Source organism: Elephantulus edwardii, unplaced genomic scaffold (assembly GCF_000299155.1).
Source record: "Elephantulus edwardii isolate Elephantulus edwardi_28Jun2011 unplaced genomic scaffold, EleEdw1.0 scaffold00115, whole genome shotgun sequence".
Classification (NCBI taxonomy): domain Eukaryota; kingdom Metazoa; phylum Chordata; class Mammalia; order Macroscelidea; family Macroscelididae; genus Elephantulus; species Elephantulus edwardii.
Genome location: NW_006399865.1, coordinates 10181209 through 10204431, shown reverse-complemented (window position 1 = coordinate 10204431; position 23223 = coordinate 10181209). Strand labels below are relative to the sequence as shown.

Here is a 23223-nt window from a genome sequence, read left to right as displayed (position 1 = left end):
CTTACAATTATTTAAAAAAAAAAAAAAAAAAGAGATGTATTGCACTGAGCAATTCTACCGTCAAGGGCCTCTCCAAAATACTGGAGAGCAATGATGTCAGTTTGAAAACTAAGGTGCGCCTGATTCAGACTAAGGTCTTTTCAATCACTTGCTGCACATATGAGAGATGGACAATGAACAACAACAACAAAAAAAAGAATTGATGCCTTTGAACTGCAGTGGTGGAGAAGAGTACTGATTATCCACCCCAAAAGAACGAGAGGAGAAAGTGCAACCAAAGCGCTCCTTGGAGGCAAAGATGGCGAAGCTTCCTCTCTCATGCTTCGGACATGTAGCTAGGAGAGGCTATTCCTTGGAAAAGGACATCCTGCTTGGGAAGGTGGATGGTTGGCAAAGGAGAGGAAGACCCTCAACCAGATGGACTGACACAGTAACTGCAGCAGTGGGCTCTAGTGTTTCAGAGAGGATGAGGATGGCACAGGAAAGGGCAGGGTTCAGCTCTGTTGTTCACAGGCTCGCTATGAGTCATGCTCAATTCAACAGCACCACCACCAGTAACAGTGTTCCAAACAATCACCTGGTCTACCACTTACAATCTGAACCATCTCAGTAAGAACAATAGTACTTAAGGGTTAAACGGATCTAAAAATTGGAGCTACAAACTATTTGGTAGTAACCTCACCTAGAATGTCACAATCTTTAGTCAAGTTTTTCTTGGCATTACAATGGTGTCTCCAGAGGCAATTCTCTATCCAAAGTCTACTATTTCCTTCAGAACCAAAAATGTGCCTTACAGTGCATCACTTCCGATTTCTTCTCCCATCTGGATTATACACCAGATCTTTTGGGGAAAGAAACTGGGAAAGAGACACTATCTATATATATTGACGAAATCCACAGATTGTTGACGGAATTCAAAGCGGTTCTGAATAAATGGAAAGATAACCCATGCTCAGGGATCAAAAGCATTACTATGGGGATGCGGGGAAGATGGTGGCAAAACCAGATCTTTGTCCCGACCGTTTTCCAGAAGGCTGCGGCGCTCAGTCTGGGGGCAGATCATGAATAAGTGAGCAGTGGAAAGCCCTGGGCAACTGTAGGTAGGGAAGAATCGACAAAGTAATTAGCGGTCCACAGTGGGGGAAACCCCTCTTTGCCGGCAGGCCACCACCAGCTGTGAACTGAAGCAAGAGCCTCGGAAAAGGTCACTGCTCTCCTAACTAGCATAGCCCCTACCTGTACAAGGGGACAGGACCCCGACCCCCTGCTCGAAAAGTCTTTAAGAGTCTGCTGGCACCACCACCATGTGGAAACCACCGGCTGCAGAAGGTTCGTGCACTAGAGTCTCCTCACAGTCTCAACACCAACAGCAAAGACCTCCTGGGAAATCAGTTCAGGTCGGCGTGCTCCCCCTGCTGGTCAGTGATGAGGACTGCAGCGTGAGGCTGCCGTGGGCGGGAAAGCAGACATCCTTATGGAGGCTCCGCCCACAGCTAACATAGTAGGGGGGGACCTGATGTCAACAGGGCAGCCCTCCCCTGGGATTCCTACCAGGCACTGTGGGCTGCAAAACTGCTAGGACTTTCTACAGAAGGGCCCTGCAGTGACGTGTGCTCCTGCAGTCAGCACTTGGCTGCCTCTCTGCACAGCCCATAGCTCCGGCCTCTGAAACGAACAGTATAAACCTCCCTGGGGGTCATTTAGGGTTGCTCCGTTCCAACTGCTGACTTAGCCTACTGTGTTTTATGAAGCAGGGATCTTGACTAGAGGCTCCACTAACAGCCCACAGTCTGCTGGACGATGCTGATAGCAGCACGACAGACCTGCACAGGGATCCTATCAGAGCACAACACCTCTTCTGCTACTTGGGAAAAAGGTGGTTGCAGGGCTGTCGCTAACTCATATAAAAGACCCCGGTAGTGGAGCCAGATCCCATTGCCAGCACTCTAACTGCCACCCTGTGCCTCCCACAGCTCAAGCCTCTGAAACCAACAGGCCAGACCTCGGTGGGATTCAGTGTGGGTCTGCTCTCTTGGTCAGTGCGGAGGACTATAACAAAAGCTGTGTACCAGGGAGCAGGCACCGTGAATGAGCCAGTGCACAGCCGGCCAACATACTACAGGGCAGGCTCAGAAAAAACAAGGGGGACTGTCCTAGAGACCCAGTCAGAGGGAAAAACCCCTCCCGAGCCAGTAACTGTGGGCTGCCAGACAGCTACAGTCCCAGAGAAGGTTCCCTACAAAGTGTAACACACATTAAGGGCCAGAGTGAACTTTATAATAAATTCATTACATTTATCAGGGAGCTCTTGAGGCCTAGTGGTAAGAAGCTGTGCTGCAATTCCAGAGGCACATGGTTCAAATCCATCAGCTGCTCCATAGGCAAACGATGGGCAATCTCCTCCCATGTGATTTACTCCATGGAGTGTCAGCTCTGAGTCGAGTGTCAGCTCTGAGTCAGTTCTGACTTATTGGCACACAGCAACACCATTAATTAATTGTAAGTAATGTTATGAGACAAAATGTCAATAAATGAGCGAAGGAAATGTCTATATGATTTGTAAACATTCACTTTTTTAAAAGTTCATTTGAAGAATTTAAAACCCCAAACAACAAAATCCAAGGTTCCCTCCACTGGGTGACGAGGGCTCGGAAACCATCAGGACAGATCTCTAGGCGGGCCCTCTAGAAAGTCCAAGGCATCGGTCTTGCTGCTGTTGAACTGGAAGAAAGCTCGCCTGAGTTCCAGCTCAGATGCAAGCAGTCCGCACAGAGCAGGAAAGGAAGCCTCGGATAAGACTGCAAGGCCACAGCAAGGTCACAACCAGCCAAGCTCAGTGCAGGGTGTCTCTGAGAAAATGAGGATCACGGAAGCAGAGGGGAGAGGAAGAACCAAAGAGAAAATACTTCGCCCCCTTGTGGACATACTGATCAATCCATGAGTTCTTTCCAGAGTACTTGCTGGTGGACTAAGTTCTATGCATTCTTAGAGAGAATTTAGACATTTAAAACTGAGACTGAATACTTTCAAAACTGTTGTTGTTGTTGTTGTTATGTGCCATCGAGTCGCTTGTGACTCATAGCGACCCTATGTACAACAGCCCTAAACTCGGCTCTGTCCTGTGCCAATCACACTGTCTCCGATACACCCATCCCAATTACCCCAATCACTAAATCAATCCACCGCATAGGGGGCCTTTCCCTTCTGCGCTGTCCCTCCACCCTACCAAGCATGATGTCCCTCCTTACAACATGTCCAAAGTAGGTCAGATGAAGCCCCAGAATCCTTGCCTCCAAGGAGCAGCCCAGTTTAACCCTCTCCAGGATGAATCTGTTTGTTTTCCTAGCAGTCCATGGTACCCTCAATACTCTTCTCCAGCACCACAGCTCAAAGGCATCAATTCTCCTTCTATCCTCCCTAGTCATTGTCCAACTCTCTGATGCATAACAAGTGATAGCAAAGACCATGGCCTGTATCAGACGCACCTTAGTCTCCAGAGAGATACCATTGCTCTTCAGTACTTTGGAGAGGTCCCTAACAGGAAACTTTCCCATGGCAATGCGCCTTTTAATTTCCTGGCTACTGGTGCTGAGAGTGTTGACTGGGGAGCCAAGCAAACTAAAGCTGTGTACAATCTCAGTCTCTTCACCATCCATCCTGATGCTGCCAGTTGGTCCAGTGGTGAGAATCTTTGTCTTCTTGACATTGAGCCTCAATCCATATTGGAGGCTGCAGTCCTTGACCCTCTGCAGCAAGCGCTTCAGGTCCTCCTCAGTTTCAGCAAGCAGGGTTGTATCATTTACATATTGCCAATTGTTGACAGATGTTCCACCAATCTTGACCCCACATTTCTCCTCATAGAGCCCAGCCTCCCGGATAATCTGTTCTGCATACAGGTTGAAAAGGTATGGAGACAGGACACATCCCTAGTGTGCGCCCTTCCCAATTTTGAACCATGCAGTGTTTTCTTGCTCTGTTCTGACGACTGCCTCTTGTTCCAAGTATAGGTTTTGCATTAGCAAAACTAGTAACAGAAAAGTGGCTACCACAAAGTATATATGAGAGGAAATAGTGAGCAAAGGCCCAAGGATCTGCAAACCTAAGAGTTTTTGTAAAAATTGTTATGTGCCAATGAGTCAGAATTGACCCACTACTGACCCTTCAGCAAGCCTCCAGAAAGTTTCCAGAGGTAATAAATTTCACAGGAGGAGACTACCCATCTTTCTACCACAGAACAGCTAGTGGATTTGAACCATGTGTCTTTGGGTTGGCAGCACAACCCCTTACCACTAAGCCACCAGAAATCCCTTTGTGCAGGTAAAACCACAAAATAATGAGACAGTTAATACCTTCAAATGAGTCTAATGCTCCAACCAAAAAATCCTAAGAAACACAAAGAAGAGAGAAACAATGGTTCATCCAAATGAACATGAAAATAACCAAATAATCAGGGGGAGGAAGGGGGGAGAAGAAAGAATATAATATATAAAGCATAATTTTAAAGTTAAGAGAAGCAGAAAAACAATGCAAGGATACAATGAGGATCTGAAAACAGGGATACTGAAAATGAACAGACAATAACTCAGAAGAAAATACAACAGAAAAATTTACCAAAAGATGTAATCCGATAAAAGAAAGAGTCAGTGAGAGAGAGGACAATAAAAATAAAGATACATTAGAAGACAATGAAGTACAAAAAGAATAGAGGCTCAAGGAAACTCAGCACAGTTTAATGGAGCACGAGACATAATACATCATGGGAATTCCAGAAGATGAGGGAGAACAAGAGATAGAATTATGTGCAGAAATAGTGACAGAAAATGTCTGCAATCTAATCAAGAATATGAATCTACAAATCCAAGAAGCTCGAAGAAGCCCAAGCATGACAAACTCAAAGAGATCAACATTAAGAAACATCATAAATTTTAAAAAGAAACATCATGAAAACAAATCCACTGACATTGAGCCATTGAGCCAATACTAATTCATGGCGATCTGCCATTTGATTTCTAAAGCTGTAAACTGTACAGGAGAAAACTGCTTATCTTTCTTGCATAGAAGAGCTGGTGTATTCTAATCACCAACCATTTGGTCAGCAGTGCTACATGTATCAACTATGCTACCAGAGCTCCTGAAGAAACATAACTAATTTAGCTAAGTAAATGCCATTGAGTTTTCATCAACTCATAGTTGACCCTCAAGAGATTCTCAGAAGCTGTGAATCACATGGGAGGTGATGGCCCATCTTTCTCCTCGGGAGCAGCTGGTGGATTCGAACCACCTGCCTTTGGTTTGGCAGTGCAATTCCTTACCAATAAGGTACCAGAACTCTTTAAAAACTATCATAGTTACCAAAAACTAAATCCCTAGCCATCAAGTCAATTCTATGACCCTATAGGGCAGAGTAGAATTTCTGAAGCATTTTAAAGGATGTGAATCTTTACAGAAATAGTGTGCCACAACTTTCTGCCCTGGCAGAGTCAAATGAACAGCATTTTGATTAGCAACCAAACATTTAACCACTGTGACACATGGGCTCCTTAAATCACAGATGAGGTCTCACATTTTAAAGCAAACAGTGAGAGAGAAGCAAATCTTCAAATACAAAGGATCCTCAATAAAAGGAAATGCCTAATTTTCCATAAAAGCATTGAAGACTAGAAGGCAACCAAATAATTTAATGTGATGAAAGAAGAAAAGACTATCAAACAAGAACACAATCCCCAGCAAAACTATCCCTACCGAATGAGGGTGAAATTACACTCTTTCAGTTTATTCCCAAACAGCAGCTGAGAGGGTCTATATAGACCAGAACAGTTCCAATAAAAAATATAAACAGGAGTAAAAGAAGCCAATCACAAAAGGGAAATATTGTACAACCTCAGTTACATGAAAAGGTAAATGTATAAAGAACAAAACTTATTAACAGCTACTAGAGATAGGAGGGAAAGGAAAAGGGGACAGTTAGCATGGCAGAAATATCAACTTGATAAAAGGAGGACTGTGCAACTAATTTCTGTAATTGTTATCAAAAAGTTGCATAGCTCTAAAATGTTACACTGGCAAAAGTTGTACGATATATATCTTTACTACAATGAAAAAAGAGGAAAAAATAAGGGCTGCTGAGGTTGCTTATGTACAACTAAAAAGCTTATGAGACTTGGTTCTTTAGCTTTAAGGTCACCGTTTCAAGGGACATCTCATTTAATTGGCTTCATAATGTACTGTATGGCTTCTGTTCTGCCTTCTAGTTTGATGCTTATTGCCTGTGGTCTTAAAAACCTTTAGAAGGCCAACCAAGGCAAACAATCCATCTCCTTCATGAGCAAAGGGGAAAGAGAAGAACTGTGAATAGAGGGACTGGGTAGTTAACTGCCTCCAGGAACAACTGCCTTCCATGCCAAGAGACCAGAACTGGACACCATTACTGACTACTCTGAACAAAGACTCAAGAAAAGAATCAAAAGGAGAGATATCTAGAACAGAATTCTAGATGATCATGGAATAAAGACTTGGGAGGGTGGAGCAACAGCAAAGGAGAGGAAGACCCTCGATGAGGTGGACTGATTCAGTGACTGGGGTAATGGGGGTAGGTGTATCTGAAACAGTGAGATTGGCACAGGATAGAGCAGGGGTTAGGGCTGTTGTACATAGGGTCGCTATGAGTTGCAAGTGACTGGACGGCACATAAAAACAACAACAATGTGATGAAGCTAACAAGGAATGATGAAATAAGAGAGCTTGAACAGAGCATTTCAAAGAGCATCTAGAGAAGACAGCAAATGTGCAAAGAACTGGAGTTAGAAAACCAAAAGGGAAGAACACACTGATCATTTTCCCAAGCTGCAAGAATGGCAGTGGGCGGGGGGGAACACACCAAAAAGAAACTGAAGCTTTGACTCTCAAATCAATCACTTTTGATTCTCAAAACTGAAGGACTGTATGGGCAAAATACTGAATGACATAGGAAGCCGATGAAAAAGTGAAAGGGATATAGAAAGTAAAGAAGAAATGGCTGATGTTCAATGTTTCAGGAGACAGCAGATGACTGGGGTGGGGGGAACTCATAGCAATTCTGGAGGAGGAAGTACAGCAGTAAAAACCAAGGCATTAGTGAAAAACACACTCCAGGAAATGACAGAATACTAACACAATATGTCCACAAACAGATGTGGCACCGGAGATGGCAAGAAATTTTGAAGAAAGCTACATGGTCAAGTAACTGGAAGAGATCCATATTTGTGCTCAATCTCAAGAGAAGTCATATGGCAAAATGAGAAAATATAATACACAAATACAATCACAAAAGTGGCCAGAGCAGTACATCAACAGGGAATTGGCAGAAATTCAAGCCAGACTCAGAAGAGGATGTCAAAGGAGGGACAGTATTGCCCTGACATGAGATCTTGGCTGAAAGCAGAGAATACCAGTAACATGTTTAACTGTGTTTTATTGAGTATGCAAAGGCGTTCAACTGTGTGAGTCATAATAAACTACAGAAATCACTGAGTAAAATGAAAATTCCAGAGAAACTTGTCAACAGGCAGAGAGAAGATACTGTATGGTTTAAGATAAAGAAAGGTGTATGTGTATCTTTATCTCTTTTCAATCAGAATTCTGAGAAATAATCCAAGCAACTGGACTATAAGAAGAATATGCCATCAGGACCAGAGAAAGACTCATTAACAAAAATATCAATGACTTCACCTTCTTGTTGAAGAAAACTTGAAGCTCTTTCTGATTAAGTTCACAGACATCAGGTTCTAGTACGTTGTTGTTATGTGCTGTTGAGTCACCCATGACCCTATGTACAACAGCTCTGAACCCTGCTCTATCCTGAGCCAACCTTATTGTCTCTGACACACCTACCCCATTAACTCAGTCACTGAGTCAATCCATCACATCGAGAGTCTTCCTCTCTTGCACTGTCCCTTCACCCTTCAGAACATGATATCCCTCTCCAAGGAATGGTCCCTCCTTGCAGCATGACCAAATTATATCAGATGGAGCTTCAGAATCCTTGCCTCTAAGGAGCAGCCTGGTTTCATCCTCTCTACGATGAACCTGTTCGCTCTCTTAGTAGTCCATGGTATGTTCAATACTCTTCTCCAGCACCACAGCTCAAAGGCATCAATTCTCCTTCTATCATCCCTAATCACTGTGCAGCTTTCTAATGCAAGTAATTGTGAAGACCATGGCCTGGATCAGGCGCACCTTCGTCTCCAGACTGAAACTGCTCTTCAGTACTTTGAAGAGGTCTCTGACAGCAGACTTTTCCATCGCAATAAGTCTTTTAATTTCCTGGCTGCTGGTGCCAAGAGTGTTGACTGTGGAGCCAAGCAAACTGAAGCTGTGAACAATCTCAATCTCTTCATCATCCATCATGACTGCCAATCGGCCCAGTGGTGAGAATCTTTGTTTTCTTGATGTTGAGCTTCAGTTCATATCGAAGACTGCAGCCCTTCTGCAGCCAGCACTTCTGGTCCTCCTCCGTTTCAGCAAGCTATGAGTACAGATTACAAAAGTTCTCCCAATTGGACTAAAAGCAACATCTGGACAAATGAAGAAAAGATTAGAGCTGGGAAAGATTTCTCTTTACTTGGATCCACAGTCAAAGGCCACATGGAAACAGCAGTCTAAAAAGCAGACATTTATTTTTTTTTTAAAATAAACTAAGCAAAGATGTCACTGTCGAGGACCAAGGTACACCTGATCCAAGTCAGGATCCTTTCAGTAGGAGAAAGCTGGACAAAAAATAAAGATGACTAAAGATACGATGCATTTGAAAGGTACTGTTGGCTAAGAATACTGAGCTTCCAAAAGAACCACCAAATCTGTCCTGGAAGAAGTGCAACTAGAAAGCTCCTTAGAAGCAAGGCTCAAGAGACTTGGTCTCAAATACTCCGAACATGTTGTCCAGAGGGGCCAAGCCTGGAGGACAACACGCTTAGTAAAGTGGAGGGTCAGCAAAAAAGAGGAAGCCCCTCCAGGAGACAGCTGACATAGTGGTTACAACAATGGGCTCAACTGTTGTGAGGGCGGCTGCTGCAAGTGGGTGAGGGTTTTTTTTTTCAACTGGGCAGGGTTTTTTCAACCGGGAGGGTTTTCCATCTGCGGTGCAGAAGATTGCTTGAGTCCGAACAGACTTGAAGGCGCCGAATAACCACATCAGAAGCCTGAGAACTACAGTTGAAAGAGTAAATAATCATGCACAGTCACAGAAATGTCCCCGCGTCTTCTCTTTGACTTCCATCGCCATGTCACTATCTGAACTGGGGTTGGAAAGCTCTAAAAGGAGTCGGTGACTGAACCTGTATTGATGAAATGTTTCCAGGTCTTTTTTTCCAGAAGGGGGCATCAAGTATTATAAGCAATGACCAGAACGACTCGTACTATTGACCCACAGCCGAGGTCAGAGACTGGAGCCGAGGTTGGCTACGGTCACACGGTGATGGTCGGACACTGTGCCGATTCGCCACGTGTCTTTTGGAGAGCATCCAAACCACTCTTCATTTGGTCCAAAAGCTGGAAAGCCTTTGGAAGACGGGGCTTGGGATATGCTCTGGGAATCTCATACATCATTCGCAAACCTCCTCTCATAGCTCTTCTTGGTCCTTATGATTTGTAAAAAAATGAGTACCCGGCTACTAAAAATGTAACTTGGAAACCTTTATGAAGGGATGGAAGCTTGGTTAAAAGTAAATAACTCGGCTAGCATCATCTGGTTTGGTTTGGCTATTCCTATGGGCAAGGTTCTGATCTATTGTTCACAGTCGACTCAATGGCATATTACAATAACAGCAGCAGCAGCAGCAAATTTGACTCCTAGATGATCCAGGAATCGCTTTCTTCCACCACATCAACTCGTGACAGGGGAAAAGAAGATAATTACAGATGCATTTCATGTTCAGATTTGGAACATCAAACCTCAAGTAATTACCACATCTAAAAGAAAATGTTATAAAGGTAGACTCTTCAGGGTTTGTAAAGAGCTGAGGGTAAGGGAGTTCATACCATGTCTATTCTTATTACCATCTGAAGAGAGACCTTTTACCTCGCTCCGATGCACGTCCTGGGGTTGGTTTGCTGGCACAGACTCAGAGTAAGAGTCAAACAACGCACAATCCCACTTGGGCTTCGGAAAAGCTAAGAAGAAACCAAAAGAATATGTCAGACTATATACCATCGTCAGGGTGTAGCCACTGCTTCCTATAGGCTTCTCTGTGCTTGCTAAATATTAGAACACACAGAACGGTGAACTCCTTACAGCACAAACTACGGTGAGGTGCTGTTTTAAGTTCAGTTTGTGTATTTTACATATTCAACCCAACTCTTGGATCACCCCCACTTCATACCTGATGAAACTGAAGAACAGGCTGTCTGATGGGTCTCTGTTGTCCCAGCATTTCATGCTGGAGCATAGAGGTCATGTCCCCTGTTGACTATTGCAATGGCGCCATATATTCACTATGTACCAGCATCGTTTTAAATGGTATGGACTGTGGTGACAGTTTCAGCACTAAAAAGTCCATCTGACCCAAGTCATCTCTCTCTCTCTCTCATTGGTGTCAAGTCAAAACCAAGTCATAGATGACCCTCCAGTGGGTTTTCATAGGCTGTAAATTACACAGGAAGAGGGTGCCCCTCTATCTCCTAAGGAACAGCTGGTGGATTTGAGCTGGTGGCCTTCGAGTTACCAGCTCAATCTCCCTAACTACTAGATCAGCAGAGCTCCCTGACCCAAGCCATGGGGTTTGCAATCCCTCATATGCACATGAAAGCTGGGCAATGAAGAACAGAGGGCTTTCAATTGTGGTAATAACGAAAAATACTGACTGCCAGAAGAACGACTATCTTGGAAGAAAGAGAGCCAGGATGCTCCTTCCAACCACACCTCCTCTCACACATGCTAGGCAAGGTCTTCGCAGGGACCAGTCCCTGGAGAAAGCCACGCTGCTTGAGAAAGCAGAAGGCCCCTCAGTGCAAAGGCATGACTCAGTGGCTCCCACGATGGCTTGGAGCACAGTAGCATCAGGAGCATATACAGGACAGGGCTGTCCTGTTGGAAAAGGGGGTCAGCAGGAGCCAGAGCCACCCCCAGAGCAGCTAACGGCGCCAGCAAGGGAATATATGCAGTTAGCTATTGGCGTTGAGTAAAAACGGACATGGCCTTCCAGGTGTACACCCAAGGGAACGACATACATAAAAGGCTCCTCTCTCTCATTCACAGGAATACGAACAACAGCCAAATCCTTGCTGGCTTAGAACAATCGAGCAAGAATCACACGAGGAGTTGTGTCCAACACACAACAATGACGCAGCTACGAACTGAGGAGCAGCGTGCCTTAGCACGCCCTGAAAGGCAGACTGCTGATAATTCCACACCCAGGCACTAATATTCCACACCCAGGCGATTTCTCATTTACTCTCCATTACTTGTCGCCAAGTAATTAGGAAAGGAACGTCTCTACGGATTGGAAATTTGTCGAGAGTCCAAGCAGCAAAAACAGAATGGGGCTGATAATGCAATAGAAGCTACAAATCAAATCCAGGCCATGGAGGAATCAAAATTTGAATGCAATGTTTTTTAAAAATATAACTGGAGGGGAGCCAATACTGAACATGGCTTGCACTCCTTTCCCCCTCTGTCCCTTCCTGCCCTCTCTGTGGTGGAACATGCTCCAGGCTCTGTGCACTGAGGAACTGGCCTCTGACGCATCACTGATACACACACAGCCGAGGGCAGCCACCTTACCTGTGCATCTGCCGACTCGCCTCAGAACTCCTCTGAGGCCAAGTCGGCCTGGATCTGGCGGGCTCATTGGTTCCTGGTTTAAGACCCAGCTACAAGCCTCCCACAACACCACTGCTCAACCCTACTCCAAGCGTAACTTCAGCCCAAATGAGATTTCTCTGTAGTCTACCAGTCAGTGATCTAACTTTGTCCAGTTGCCATACAGTGCATTCCAATTCATAGAAGCTCCATGTGTTTTAACATAGAACTGTACTGCCTAAGTTTTTACTACAGAAGTATCTTGTTTTATTGCCTTTTGCTTTATTGTGCTTCGCAGGTACTTTGCTTTTTACAAAGCAGTCGCCTCTGGCAACCCTACACACAGCAAGTCTGCTGACACCATTTTCCAAAGAGCATGTGCTCATTCCCTGCCTCTGAGTCCCATCTTGGGAATTCTCAGGATTTAAGACTTTGTCATAATACTATGACACACTTACGGGCTACAATATAAGGAACTCAAAGGCACAGAGCTAGAACCAGAAGAACTAGATGGTGCCCAACTACCACCACAGACTGCTCTTAAAGCACGTTACAAGGTCCTGGGTAAAGTGGGTAGAAAAAATGTGGGCAAAAGTAAAAACATAGGCAAGAAGCTGCACTGCAATCCCAGAGGCGCATGGTTTGAATCCACCAGATGCTCTGCCGGGGAAGGAGGGACAATTTCCTCCTGTACCAGTCAGATCTGATTTGACGGTACACTCACACACAAATAATAAAGTAAAAATAAAAATTAAAAAAAAGTAAAAACATAAAAATAGCCAGTCTTGCTGATTTCATAGAGAGTGGGAGAAACTCCAAAACGATGGCCCGGAGTCACTCCTCAGACCTGAAAAAGTCATCCCTATGGCTCAATTTCTAGGGAGCTCTGGTGGCCTAGGGGCAAGAAGCTGCACTGCAATCCCAATGGCACATGGTTCAAGACCGCCAGCTGCTCTGCGGGAGAAGGATGGGCAGTCTCGTCCCATGTCATTAACTGTCTGTGAAAATCTGCTGGAGGGTCAGCTTTGGGTCGGTTCTGACTCGACAGTACACAACAACAACAACAACAACAAAGCTCAACTTCCAGCCAAACACTAGACAGGCATACAAAACGGACATCAGGGAACATTCATTCCTTACAACTCACCATATAAGGTCCAAAGTTTGAACCTCCACTCCCTCGGTCAGCAGCTGAGTTCTTTAGCCACTGTGCCACCAGCGCTTTTTTTAGAAATAAAAAAAGCCCAACTGTTGTTGCTGTTGTTGTTGTTAGGTACTGTCACTAACAAAGCCCAATTAGCTGATAAAAAAAAATCCTAGAGGCTTTATTAACATAGCTGCCCATGTGTCAGAGACGATGTAATGGACTCAAGACAGGGCAGAGATGAGAGCTGTTGTTCATAGGGTTGTTATGAGTCCTGGTTAACTCCACGGCACATAACAACAACAACAACAACAAGGTCCAAAGGGCAAATATGCCCAGAGACAAAGGGATACAGCAGAGGGATCAGTGGCTAGAAACACAGGAAGGAAGCAAGAAGATGAAGATGCTACTATAATGTGGGGATTGGAAGGAATGTCTAAGAATGAGATGGGAAAGAATGGTTTGATGCAAAAGCAATTTGCTTTGTCATCTTTTCCCCAATTCACAATCTTTAAAAATCTGCACTTAAAAACTAGACTACAATGTAGCATAAACATATATTTTACCTGCATTTCCCCCCGTCCCCAGAAACCCCACAACAAACCTCTAAACTCCCTGCTGTAAAATCTAGATGGACTCTGAGCAGGGCCTCCAGTGGGTTTTTGCGAGGCTGTAAATCGCATGGGAGGAGACTGCCCATCTTTCTCCCACAGAGTGCCCCGTGGATGTGAAACAACAGAGGGGTACCACCTTTGGGTAAGCAGCACAACTCCCTATGGACTGCTCCCCAGAGCTCCCTCTATGCACTGGGAAATAAAAAAAAAAAACCGAACAAACAAACAAAAAAACCACAACACAACAACTGTGTGGCCTGCTTGATCGCAATGGTGTGCACACCATCTCCAAGAGGGCGCCCAGGACTCCATTTCCCTGTCTTTCCTGTCACCCCTCACACTTCCCCCAAAACAGTTGAGGAAATCCTCCCCAAAGCCACACACACTGTGGCACTTCTATTCCCCTTCAGAACACTTGCTACTTGTGAGTTTATTCAACACAAATCTTCTAGCTAGGAGCCCTGGTGGTTTAGAGTTAACGCATCTGGCTGCCAACGTAGAGGCTGGCAGTTTGAACCCGCCAGCTGCTCTGCGGGAGAAATGAAGCCAATGGGCAGTTCTGCTGCGTCCTAGAGGGTCTCTCTGACTCGGAATCAACTCTGCAGCAGTGAAATTGGCTTGAGACTTGGCATCCTCTAACTGTTAGGAAATTCCAGGGAGGAGAGAATCCTACTTTATAGAACAGTCAGACCTCAGAGAAGAGTGGGGGCAGTGTCTTTCATATAATAAAACGCAAACTCAATGCCATCAAGCCAGCTCCCACTCCCACCGACCCTCCACAGGTTTCTGAAGCTGTAAATCTCCAAGGGCGGAGACTGCCTGGCTTTCTTCCACTCACATAGTAAGTACGCTATAAATATGTTTTAATGGGCTAAACGGCAAAAAAAATTTATACCACCTTGTCACCTAAACATGAAATTATCCAAAAGTTTATGGTTAAGACCTCCCAACAATCCAGCTGCTCTTGCTAACTCAGCGCAGTTGAGGCTCAGGGGTCATTTCTGTAATTAAACATAAAATGGCACCAGATCCAACAATTCCCTTTTCCGTTTTCTTGAAAACAAGCTTGTATCATTTTCATGCATGATGGCATGAACCAATTTAGACTCCCTACAAATCTTATTAAAGACTGAATTAAATTTATTTTAAAAGGACAAATATAGATGAATTTGAATAATGCTAAAACCAAGGTAAGTACAAAAGTTAATTTTTTAATGTAAATGGGATGCCAAAAAATTGAAGAGAGAGAGAGAATACATATTAATTTATAAATGGTATAAAAAGCACAGAGAAGACTAGAAGGTCCTGGCTAGGATGACAAAAACATTTCAAAATTAACTACTAAAGCCTCTGGGTTTGCCAAAAATATACTGTCGCTGAGCACCACAAACTTTTATGAGGTCTCTGGCGGTTTCTGTTAGAACTGTATCATTATTAATTATGATTAATCCCACGAGCCCAAAGAATGATGTGCAAGTTGTGTTTAACTGAAAGGCAGTTAATGGGTTTTGAGTTGGTTTTGAACCACAGAGCAGGAGCTTGCAGAGGCGCCAAACACACGGTAGGAGCTGCTCGGGCGCCACCTGGTGGGACCTCTTCTTTAGCACAAGCCCGACTGCAGGGACTACGTGTGCGTGACTACGTCAGGTCTGTCCAGACACTGAATGGCATCAGTGCCTTCCTGAAACAGTCCATGGAGGCCACACCTGGCTGGGGCACCGTGGCCGTGTTACCTTTGGAATGAACAAACCATGCGGTGCGCTTTAAAGATCCCAAAGTGCAGAGCACAGGACGTGACCTGACCCAGGGCTCCAAAGAGGAAAAGGGGAAAGTATTAAATGCACTTAAAGGGCACTGCAAAGGACCCCGGGTGGTGCAGTGGTTTTAAAGCGTTGTACTGCTAACTTATGTGTCAGGGAGTTGGAACCGACTCCGGTGGGTTTTCAGAAGCTGTTAATTACACAGCAGGAGACTGACCACCTTGTGGTCACCTTGGAGCAGTTTGTGGATTTGAACCACTTGCCTTTGGGCTGCAACCACAATTCCTTACTGCTCTTCTATTCCATCCCTCTCCCCTGTGGGTACACAGGGACCCCGGGATGGGCCGAGAGTGCTGATTCAGCACTTGGCGCTGCAAGTTCAGTCCTTGCTCATTCCATAATTTTCAGGACAGAGAAAATTCTTTTTGGTTTGAATTCATCTGTGGATGCTGGCACAGGGGTAAGTGATGGCTCGGACTTGCCTGGACCATAGCTAGTACTCATCTTAGAAGATGTGCATGTCTGCCCAAGCTCAGGAGAGTAACTCTGGACACCCAGGATGCCCTGTGGGTGTCACTGAAGGAACCAGAGATAAATGATGTGGACAAGGCCTTACCTGCTTGCAGGTACTCGGGCTGCAGGGTGGGTGGCAGGCCCTCGGGCAGTGGGTAGCCGTTCTTGCGGGCCACGATGAGATGAAAGGCTGCGCAGAACTCGGCTAGAGTCAGGGCACCATCGCAATCAGCGTCGCTGAGCTCCCTAGAAACAAGGCATGACGTGAGGCCTGCCACAGGGCTGACAAGGAAAGGGGAGAGTACATGCAACTCCCAGGCTTTCTCGTGACACTCTGGCTCAAAAGGCCCTCAGACCCTCCTGGCCAAAGTCATCTGGAATCTAAGAGGCCACAGGAAGGAAGACAAAGGCTGCCTAGTAATTGGAATGTGTGGAGAAAAGTGGGAATTATCCAGAAAGGTCTGATGGGTCGGTTTCATAACACTGAACACACAAGAAGTGAACATGGGACTTGCTCCTAAAGGGATACTGAGTTTCTCTTAAGGGTGGCATGGCAGAAGGGCCTGGAAGGAGTAATGCATGATGGCTGACCATCCCATTGTCATCAGGTGTCCCAGAGTTGACTCCAATCCTGCATGACAGAGCAGAACCTGCTTTGCGGGCTTCCTGGACCATAAAGGCTGGTTGTGGTGCCAGACCACCAGCTCTATGACCCATGGAATGGCCAGGCAGGCCCACCCTTTCCACTGTTGGCCAAACACTTCACTAAGGCATCTCCAGGGCGCCATGATCATGCTCTCTTATCACATGCCACCTCATCTGTTCTGACTCACAGCAACACCGGGGGTGGGGGGCGAGAACTGCCCTGGATGGTATTCTAGGCCGTGCTCTTTATGCAAGGTGTCCTGGAGGTACAGTGGGTTAAACCTTGGACTGCTGTCCAAAAGGCCAAGGGTTCAAACCCACGAGCCACTGTATAGGAGAGATGAGGCAGTCTGCTCCCATCAACGCATAAGCTGTGAACACCTTCTGGAGAAGCTCCTCTCTGTCCCACGGGGTCACTAGGAGTCTGAGCCCACTCAAAGCAAGTGGGATTTGGGGATCTTTATGCCAACACGTGGCCAGATCTCTCTCCCAAGCCACTGGGTGAGTTCAAACTGCCAACCTTTCTGTTCCACTTAATCATTGTGTCCATGGAAGCAGCAAAGAAAATGGAGCACAGCACCAAGGAATGTGGTGCAAAAGATCTGAAAGTGCTTGTTGTTGTTGTTGTTATGTGGCTGTTGAGTCGCCTGCCACTCATAAGGACCCTATGCACAACAGCTCTGAACTCTGCTCTATCCTGAGCTTACTTCATCGTCTCTGACACACCTACCTCCATTATCTCACTCACTGAGTCAATCAATCTCATTGAGGGCCTTCCCCTCCTGCGTTGTCCCTCCACCCTCCCCAGCATGATGTCCCTCTCCAAGGACCAGTCTCCCCTTGCAACATGTCCAAAGTATGTCAGACAGAGCTTCTGAAACCAAACGTCACTAACGACTAGGGAGCACGAGACTCAAGCTATGATATTCTCGGTTGCTTCATATGCATGTGAAAGTTAGACAATGACTAAGGACGACCAAAGGAGAACTGAAGCCTTCGCACTGTGGTGCTGGTGAAGGATGAAGACTGTCCCAGGGACTGTGAACCTTCGAAATCAGGCTGCTACCACTTTGCCTCACGTGCTTTGAGTATGTTATCAGGAGCAAAAGACGTCATGGCTGGAAGCACAGAGGGTCAGCAAGAGAGAAGATGGCCGCCAACAAGACAGACTGACACAGCAACTGCAATGGGCTTACAAGGCACAGCAGAGGCCGTGAGGACGGAAGGGGCAGGGCTTCATTCAACTGGGAGTCAGAGCAGACTCAAGGGTACCTCAGAGCAGCGACGATGATGAAGTGGCAAATGTCAACTGGCATATCTATTTGCCACAACTAAAAGGGAAAAAACTGCACAAGAAGAATGATGTGCAAAGCCTGGCCGTGCACGCCTGCGCCCCCAGTTCTCCACAGCCTGTGACGAGGAGGGGGCTGTCCTGGCGCCCTTTGTCTAAAGCCCACGTTCTCTCACTCCAGATCTTCTCTTTTCAACTTTAAGAAAAAAACACTTGGATTTCTGTCAAGTCATGTAATCCTTGTAGCAAATTATTCTTTGCTGGAGAAGTATCTCCTGGGAACACACAAGTCGGCTCAATAAATATTCCCTGAATGATGTTTTACGATAAAGCAAGCAACTAGGGAAGGCTGGAACCGGATAAGACAGAAAGGAACAAAGGAGGCCTCGTGCAAAGCCTTATCTCATTGTTCCTCCCTGAAAGGCAGAGCTCGATTTTACTCGGCACAAAAGAAAATGATTTGCCAAAGTAACTAAGACTCCTGACGTGCAACCATCCTCGGTGACGTGCACAGACAAGAATACACCGATTAGGACACATTCAGAGGTCAAACACAGACCTAATTATATGAGAATGGTGTTCTTGGGTAAAAGAAAAATGATCAAAGTTCCTTAGTGTTCTGCAGACCACCCATCATTTCCACATCAAACATACAGAATACACTAGCCCTGAGTCCAGGAGCTCCCCTGGTGCTGTGCTCCAAAGCTTTCGCTTGCTAATCGAAAGACTGGCAGTTCAAACCCACGGGGTGCTCCACAAGAGGAAAATAAGGCCGCTGGCTTCCAGGAGGATGTTTCGCTCTGGAGATCCTCCGGGACAGTTTGACTGTGACTACCATCAACTCGAAGGTAGCGAGTCTGGAAATGGCAACCTTTATAAGACATGCACTTTGAAATCCGCCACTGGCCTGTCAGTTTGCCGTGGTGACTTGCATACTGTGGTCTCTCGCATGTGGATGTGATGCCAGAAGCGAGGCCACTGTTATTTCAAATACGATCATGGTCATCTGTGGTGGAAAGTCGTTGGCAGAGCTTATGAAGAAAGATGAGGAAGCAGGACTGGTGATCCGTTTCTGAAAATAGCGAGCACCCGAAAACTCTATAAAAAACACCAGAAAATTGTCCAATATGGGGCTGGAAGAGGAGCCCCTCAGGTAGGAAGGCACTGACGATATGACTGGTCAACAGCCACCTCCACAAAGTAGCGTCTATGTTCATGACACAGACAGAGTAAAACTTGCATCCCATAAAGGACTGTCAACTGCTAAACGGCCAGAGTCCACATGAGCAGAAACAGCTGCAGACATCCACTAATAATCAGAACATGGACTGTATGAAGTATGCACCCAGGAAAACTGGAAATGGTTAAAAATTAAGCGGAATGCGTAAAGAGCAATATCTTAGACATTAGTGTGGTGAAATGGACTGGTATTGGCCTCTCTGCCTAGAATAATCATATGATCTACTTTGCTGGAAATGGCAAATTGAAGAGGGATTAGTATCTTATATATCATTCAAAAGAGCATTTCAAAGTCTATCCTGGAGTACACAATGGCTGCTGTTGCTGTTGTTGTTGTGTGCCATCGAGTCAGAACCAATCCACAGCTGATGCTTCAGTGGGTTTTGAGAGGCAGTAAATCACACAGGAGTTGACTGCTCATCTTTCTCCTGCGTTGTAGCTGGTAGATGGATTAAAACTGTGTGCCTTCAGGCTTGCAGCACAGCTCCTTACCACTAGGCCACCAGAGTTCCCTAGACTGCTGTCCGTGATAGGATAATATATATACACATAATTGAACTATTACTCAAATGCGTGCACCAACTGAATACATGGGAAGGTGAGGACGAGCATGTCTACCAACTTCTGCACTCTTGAGGTAAACAAACACGCAATCAAGATGATAGTAAGTGGTGATTCGAATGCAAAAGTTGAAAACAAAGAAAAACTGGTAGCTGGAAAGCATAGTCTTAATTAAAGAAATAAAGCCAGATATCATGTAACAACATTTTACACTATCAAGTCTTTATCTGTTGCACATACCATTTTGAACAGCAACTATACACATGGACCCCATCTGATGAAAAATACAGGAATGGAATAAATTCCATCTGTGTAACAAGAGCACATATGGACTGAGGCTCAATGTCAAGAAGACAAAAATTCTCACCACTGGACCAATTGGTAGCATCAGGATGGATGGTGAAGAGATTGAGATTGTACACAGCTTCAGTTTGCTCGGCTCCACAGTCAACACTCTTGGCACCAGCAGCCAGGAAATAAAAAACCGTGTTGCGATGGGAAAGTCTGCTGTTAGGGACCTCTCTAAAGTACTCAAGAGCAACAGTGTCTCTCTGGAGACTAAGGTGCGCCTGATACAGGCCATGGTCTTTGCAATCACTTGTTATGCATCAGAGAGTTGGACAATGACTAGGGAGGACAGAAGGAGAGTGGATGCTTTTGAGCTGTGGTGCTGGAGAAGGGTACTGAATGTACCATGGACTGCCAAGAAAACAAACAGATTCATCCTAGAGAGGATTAAACCAGGCTGCTCCTTGGAGGCAAGGATTCTGGGGCTTCGTCTGACATACTTTGGACATGTTGTAAGGAGAGACAGGTCTTTGGAGAGGGACATCATGCTGGGTAGGGTGGAGGGACAGTGCAGGAGGGAAAGACCCTCTATGAGGTGGATCGATTCAGTGACTGGGGCACTCGGGATGGGTGTGTCAGAGGCAATGCGATTGGCACAGGATAGAGCGGGGTTTAGGGCTGTTGCACATAGGGTTGCTATGAGTCGCAAACGACTCGACAGCACATAACAACAACAACAACAAGAGCACAGAAAAGCTCAACAGTCAGAACAAGGCCAAAGGACAACTATGCCCCAGACTATCAATTCCTTGCATGCAAGTTTAAACTGAAGCTGAAAAAAAAAAACACAACCTTACAATCCATTTACAACAGCCAGATACAACCTTGAGTGGATCCCACTTGAATTTAGACACCATCTCAAGAACAGATTTGATGCCCTGAACACTAATGTCTGGGGATAAGACAAGTTGGGGGATGGCATTGAAGGACATTATAAATACAAAAAGCAAAAGGTCATTATAAAGACCAGGAAGAAGGAGAAGACCAAAGCGATATCAGAAGAGACTCTGAAACATGCTATTGAACACAGAAAAGCTAAAGCTAAAGAAAATAAAATTGGGAAAGAAGAGTGCTAAAGAGAAGCTTTTGATGATAGCTCCAGAAGATCAAGGAAGAGATTATCATGAAATGTGCAAAGACTTGGGTTAGAAACCAAAAAGAGGAAAGCACTTCTCAAGCTGAAAGAACTGAAGGGGAAAAGTCATGCGTCAAACTCACAAAAGAGAACTGGTTGACATGGAACCATTTCAGGAGGGAGCTCATGATCAAGAGTCAAAGGTAATGAAGAAAGAATGTCACAGAGCACTGAAAGCCTTGGCATAAGACAAGGCTCCAGGACTGAAAGCAATTCCAACTGTTGAGCTCCTGCAAACAGATGCAGCCCTCAACGTGTGCACTAGTCTATGTCAAGAAATGTAGAAAACAGCCAACTGACTGGAAGACAGCCATATCTGTTTCCATTCCCCCCCAAAAAAGGGGTTCCAACAGAATGCTTAAATTATTGAACAATATCATTAATATCACACACAAGTAAAATCTTGCTGAAAATTATTTCAAAATGGTTGGAAGAGTACATCAACAGAGAACTGCCAGAAATTCAATCTAGATTCGGAAGAAGTTGTGGCACAAGGGAGATCATGGCTGATGTCAGATGGATCCTGGCTGGTGGGAAAGAATACCAGAAAGATGTCTATCTGTGTTTCATTGACTATGCAAAGGCATTTGACTATGTGCATCATAACAAATTATGGCTAACATTAAGAAGAATGGGAATCCTAGGACATTCCATTATGCTCACATGAAAATATCAATTAAAAAACATTTTAAAAATAAACAATGAAAATTTGTTTAAAAGGAGCTTAATGCATCAATAAATGAATGGAAATTAAAAAAGCAATGTCTTTGAAATTTGTAAACAAACTAGTCTTTAAAAATTTAATAGATAAGTTTGTGATAAAAAAGGAGCTTAAATAAGAATTCAGAAATAGCAGAATGTGTTAATTAGGGGAACTGGGGTGGGGAAAGGATTAAGGATTAAGATGTGACTGCCACTAGCCATGATATCTTCAGTTGCTTCATATGCCTGTGAAATTCGGACAATGGATAGGGAAGATGGATGAAGATACTAGGTATTACAAAAAGAATAAGCACAGCTCTCTCAGTGCAAGCCCCCGTGCTCTTTGTAGACAAAGATGGTCTCACAACTTTGGGGCATGTTATCAGCTAAGGGCCATCCCTAGAGAAGGACATCGTGCTTCAAAAAGTAGAGGGTCAGACAAAGAGAGGACTGACACAGTGGCTGTGACAATGACCTTGAGAATGACCGAGATGGTGAGGATGGTGCAGGATAGGGCGGGTTTCATTCTGTCACATGTAGGGCTGACTCCACAGCACCCAAAACCCATCATCCTGGAGTACGAGCCCTGGTAGCACACTGCTTAAGCACTTGGTTGTTTCCCACACTGTCCATAGTGGGACATGGCGGTCTGCTGCCATCACATTCACAGCCATGGCTGCCCTGTGTTCTACAGCGTCTCTACAAACTGGAATTGACTTCAGAGCTCTGGGTTTGAGGTTTGTTTCCCTCCTGTCTTTTTGAAGCCTGTTTTGTTTGTGGGTTTTTTTTAAAAAAAAATAGCTGTTCTTGAGTGTGAGAAGCCAAGTGCGAATGGAGAGAATACTGCTGACCTTACTGGGCTGCATCTCTACCAAGAGATAGGAAGTCTCTTGCCAATAATGTTAAGACTGGGAAATCTGCCAGAACAGACTGTATTTTCAAAATGGTAATCTGATTGTTTTCTCCCAGCTTTAAAATCTAATATAATGCTGGTTTTCAAAAAGCAGCAGCCGCCAGAGTATTTCATCCAAGACCCTGCTGTCACCTGGTGTGCACTAGCATTATCGGAATTGCTTTCCAATAAGATGCACAAGATAGGACCTGCTTTTAAAACCTCTCTGAATTTCTGCACACTCCTCTTGAAAGGAAACTTTAAGTGCACTTTCTGGTGTTTTCATTATGCGTGTATTGCAGGGTGGTCTCCTGCCCAGCCTGGGGGAGAGCTAGCCCCCCACACAGATGGGGGCTTGCAGAGGCTGAGGGGCACTGTAATAAATGCAAATGGAGCCATCTGTGCATGCCGGTCAGCACTTCTGGGGTCCCAGCTGCAGCAGGCGCAGTGGCATGATGCCAGGAGGCCACGGCTGCAAACCTATATCCAGGCCCACACCAAAGACACAGGTCTCATAAAACAGTCAAAAGAATGGGTTTCTCGAGGTCCTCTGCTTACTTGCATCCCATCAAGGAGGAGGAAAGTTCTGAAAATAAACTGGACAAG

The 23223-nt window shown here is 45.2% G+C and overlaps 1 protein-coding gene across 2 annotated transcripts in view; it reads right to left on the bottom strand.

The window, feature by feature from the left end:
• Positions 1-23223, bottom strand: part of REPS2 (RALBP1 associated Eps domain containing 2) — a 235850-nt gene that overhangs the window by 73915 nt on the left and 138712 nt on the right. For both annotated transcript variants that reach the window (XM_006892403.1, XM_006892404.1), the window contains exons 8-9: positions 15908-16050; positions 10055-10146 (exon numbers count right to left, since the gene is read on the bottom strand). In XM_006892403.1, coding sequence (XP_006892465.1) covers positions 10055-10146; positions 15908-16050 — 235 coding nt within the window. The remainder of the gene's footprint in view (positions 1-10054; positions 10147-15907; positions 16051-23223) is intronic.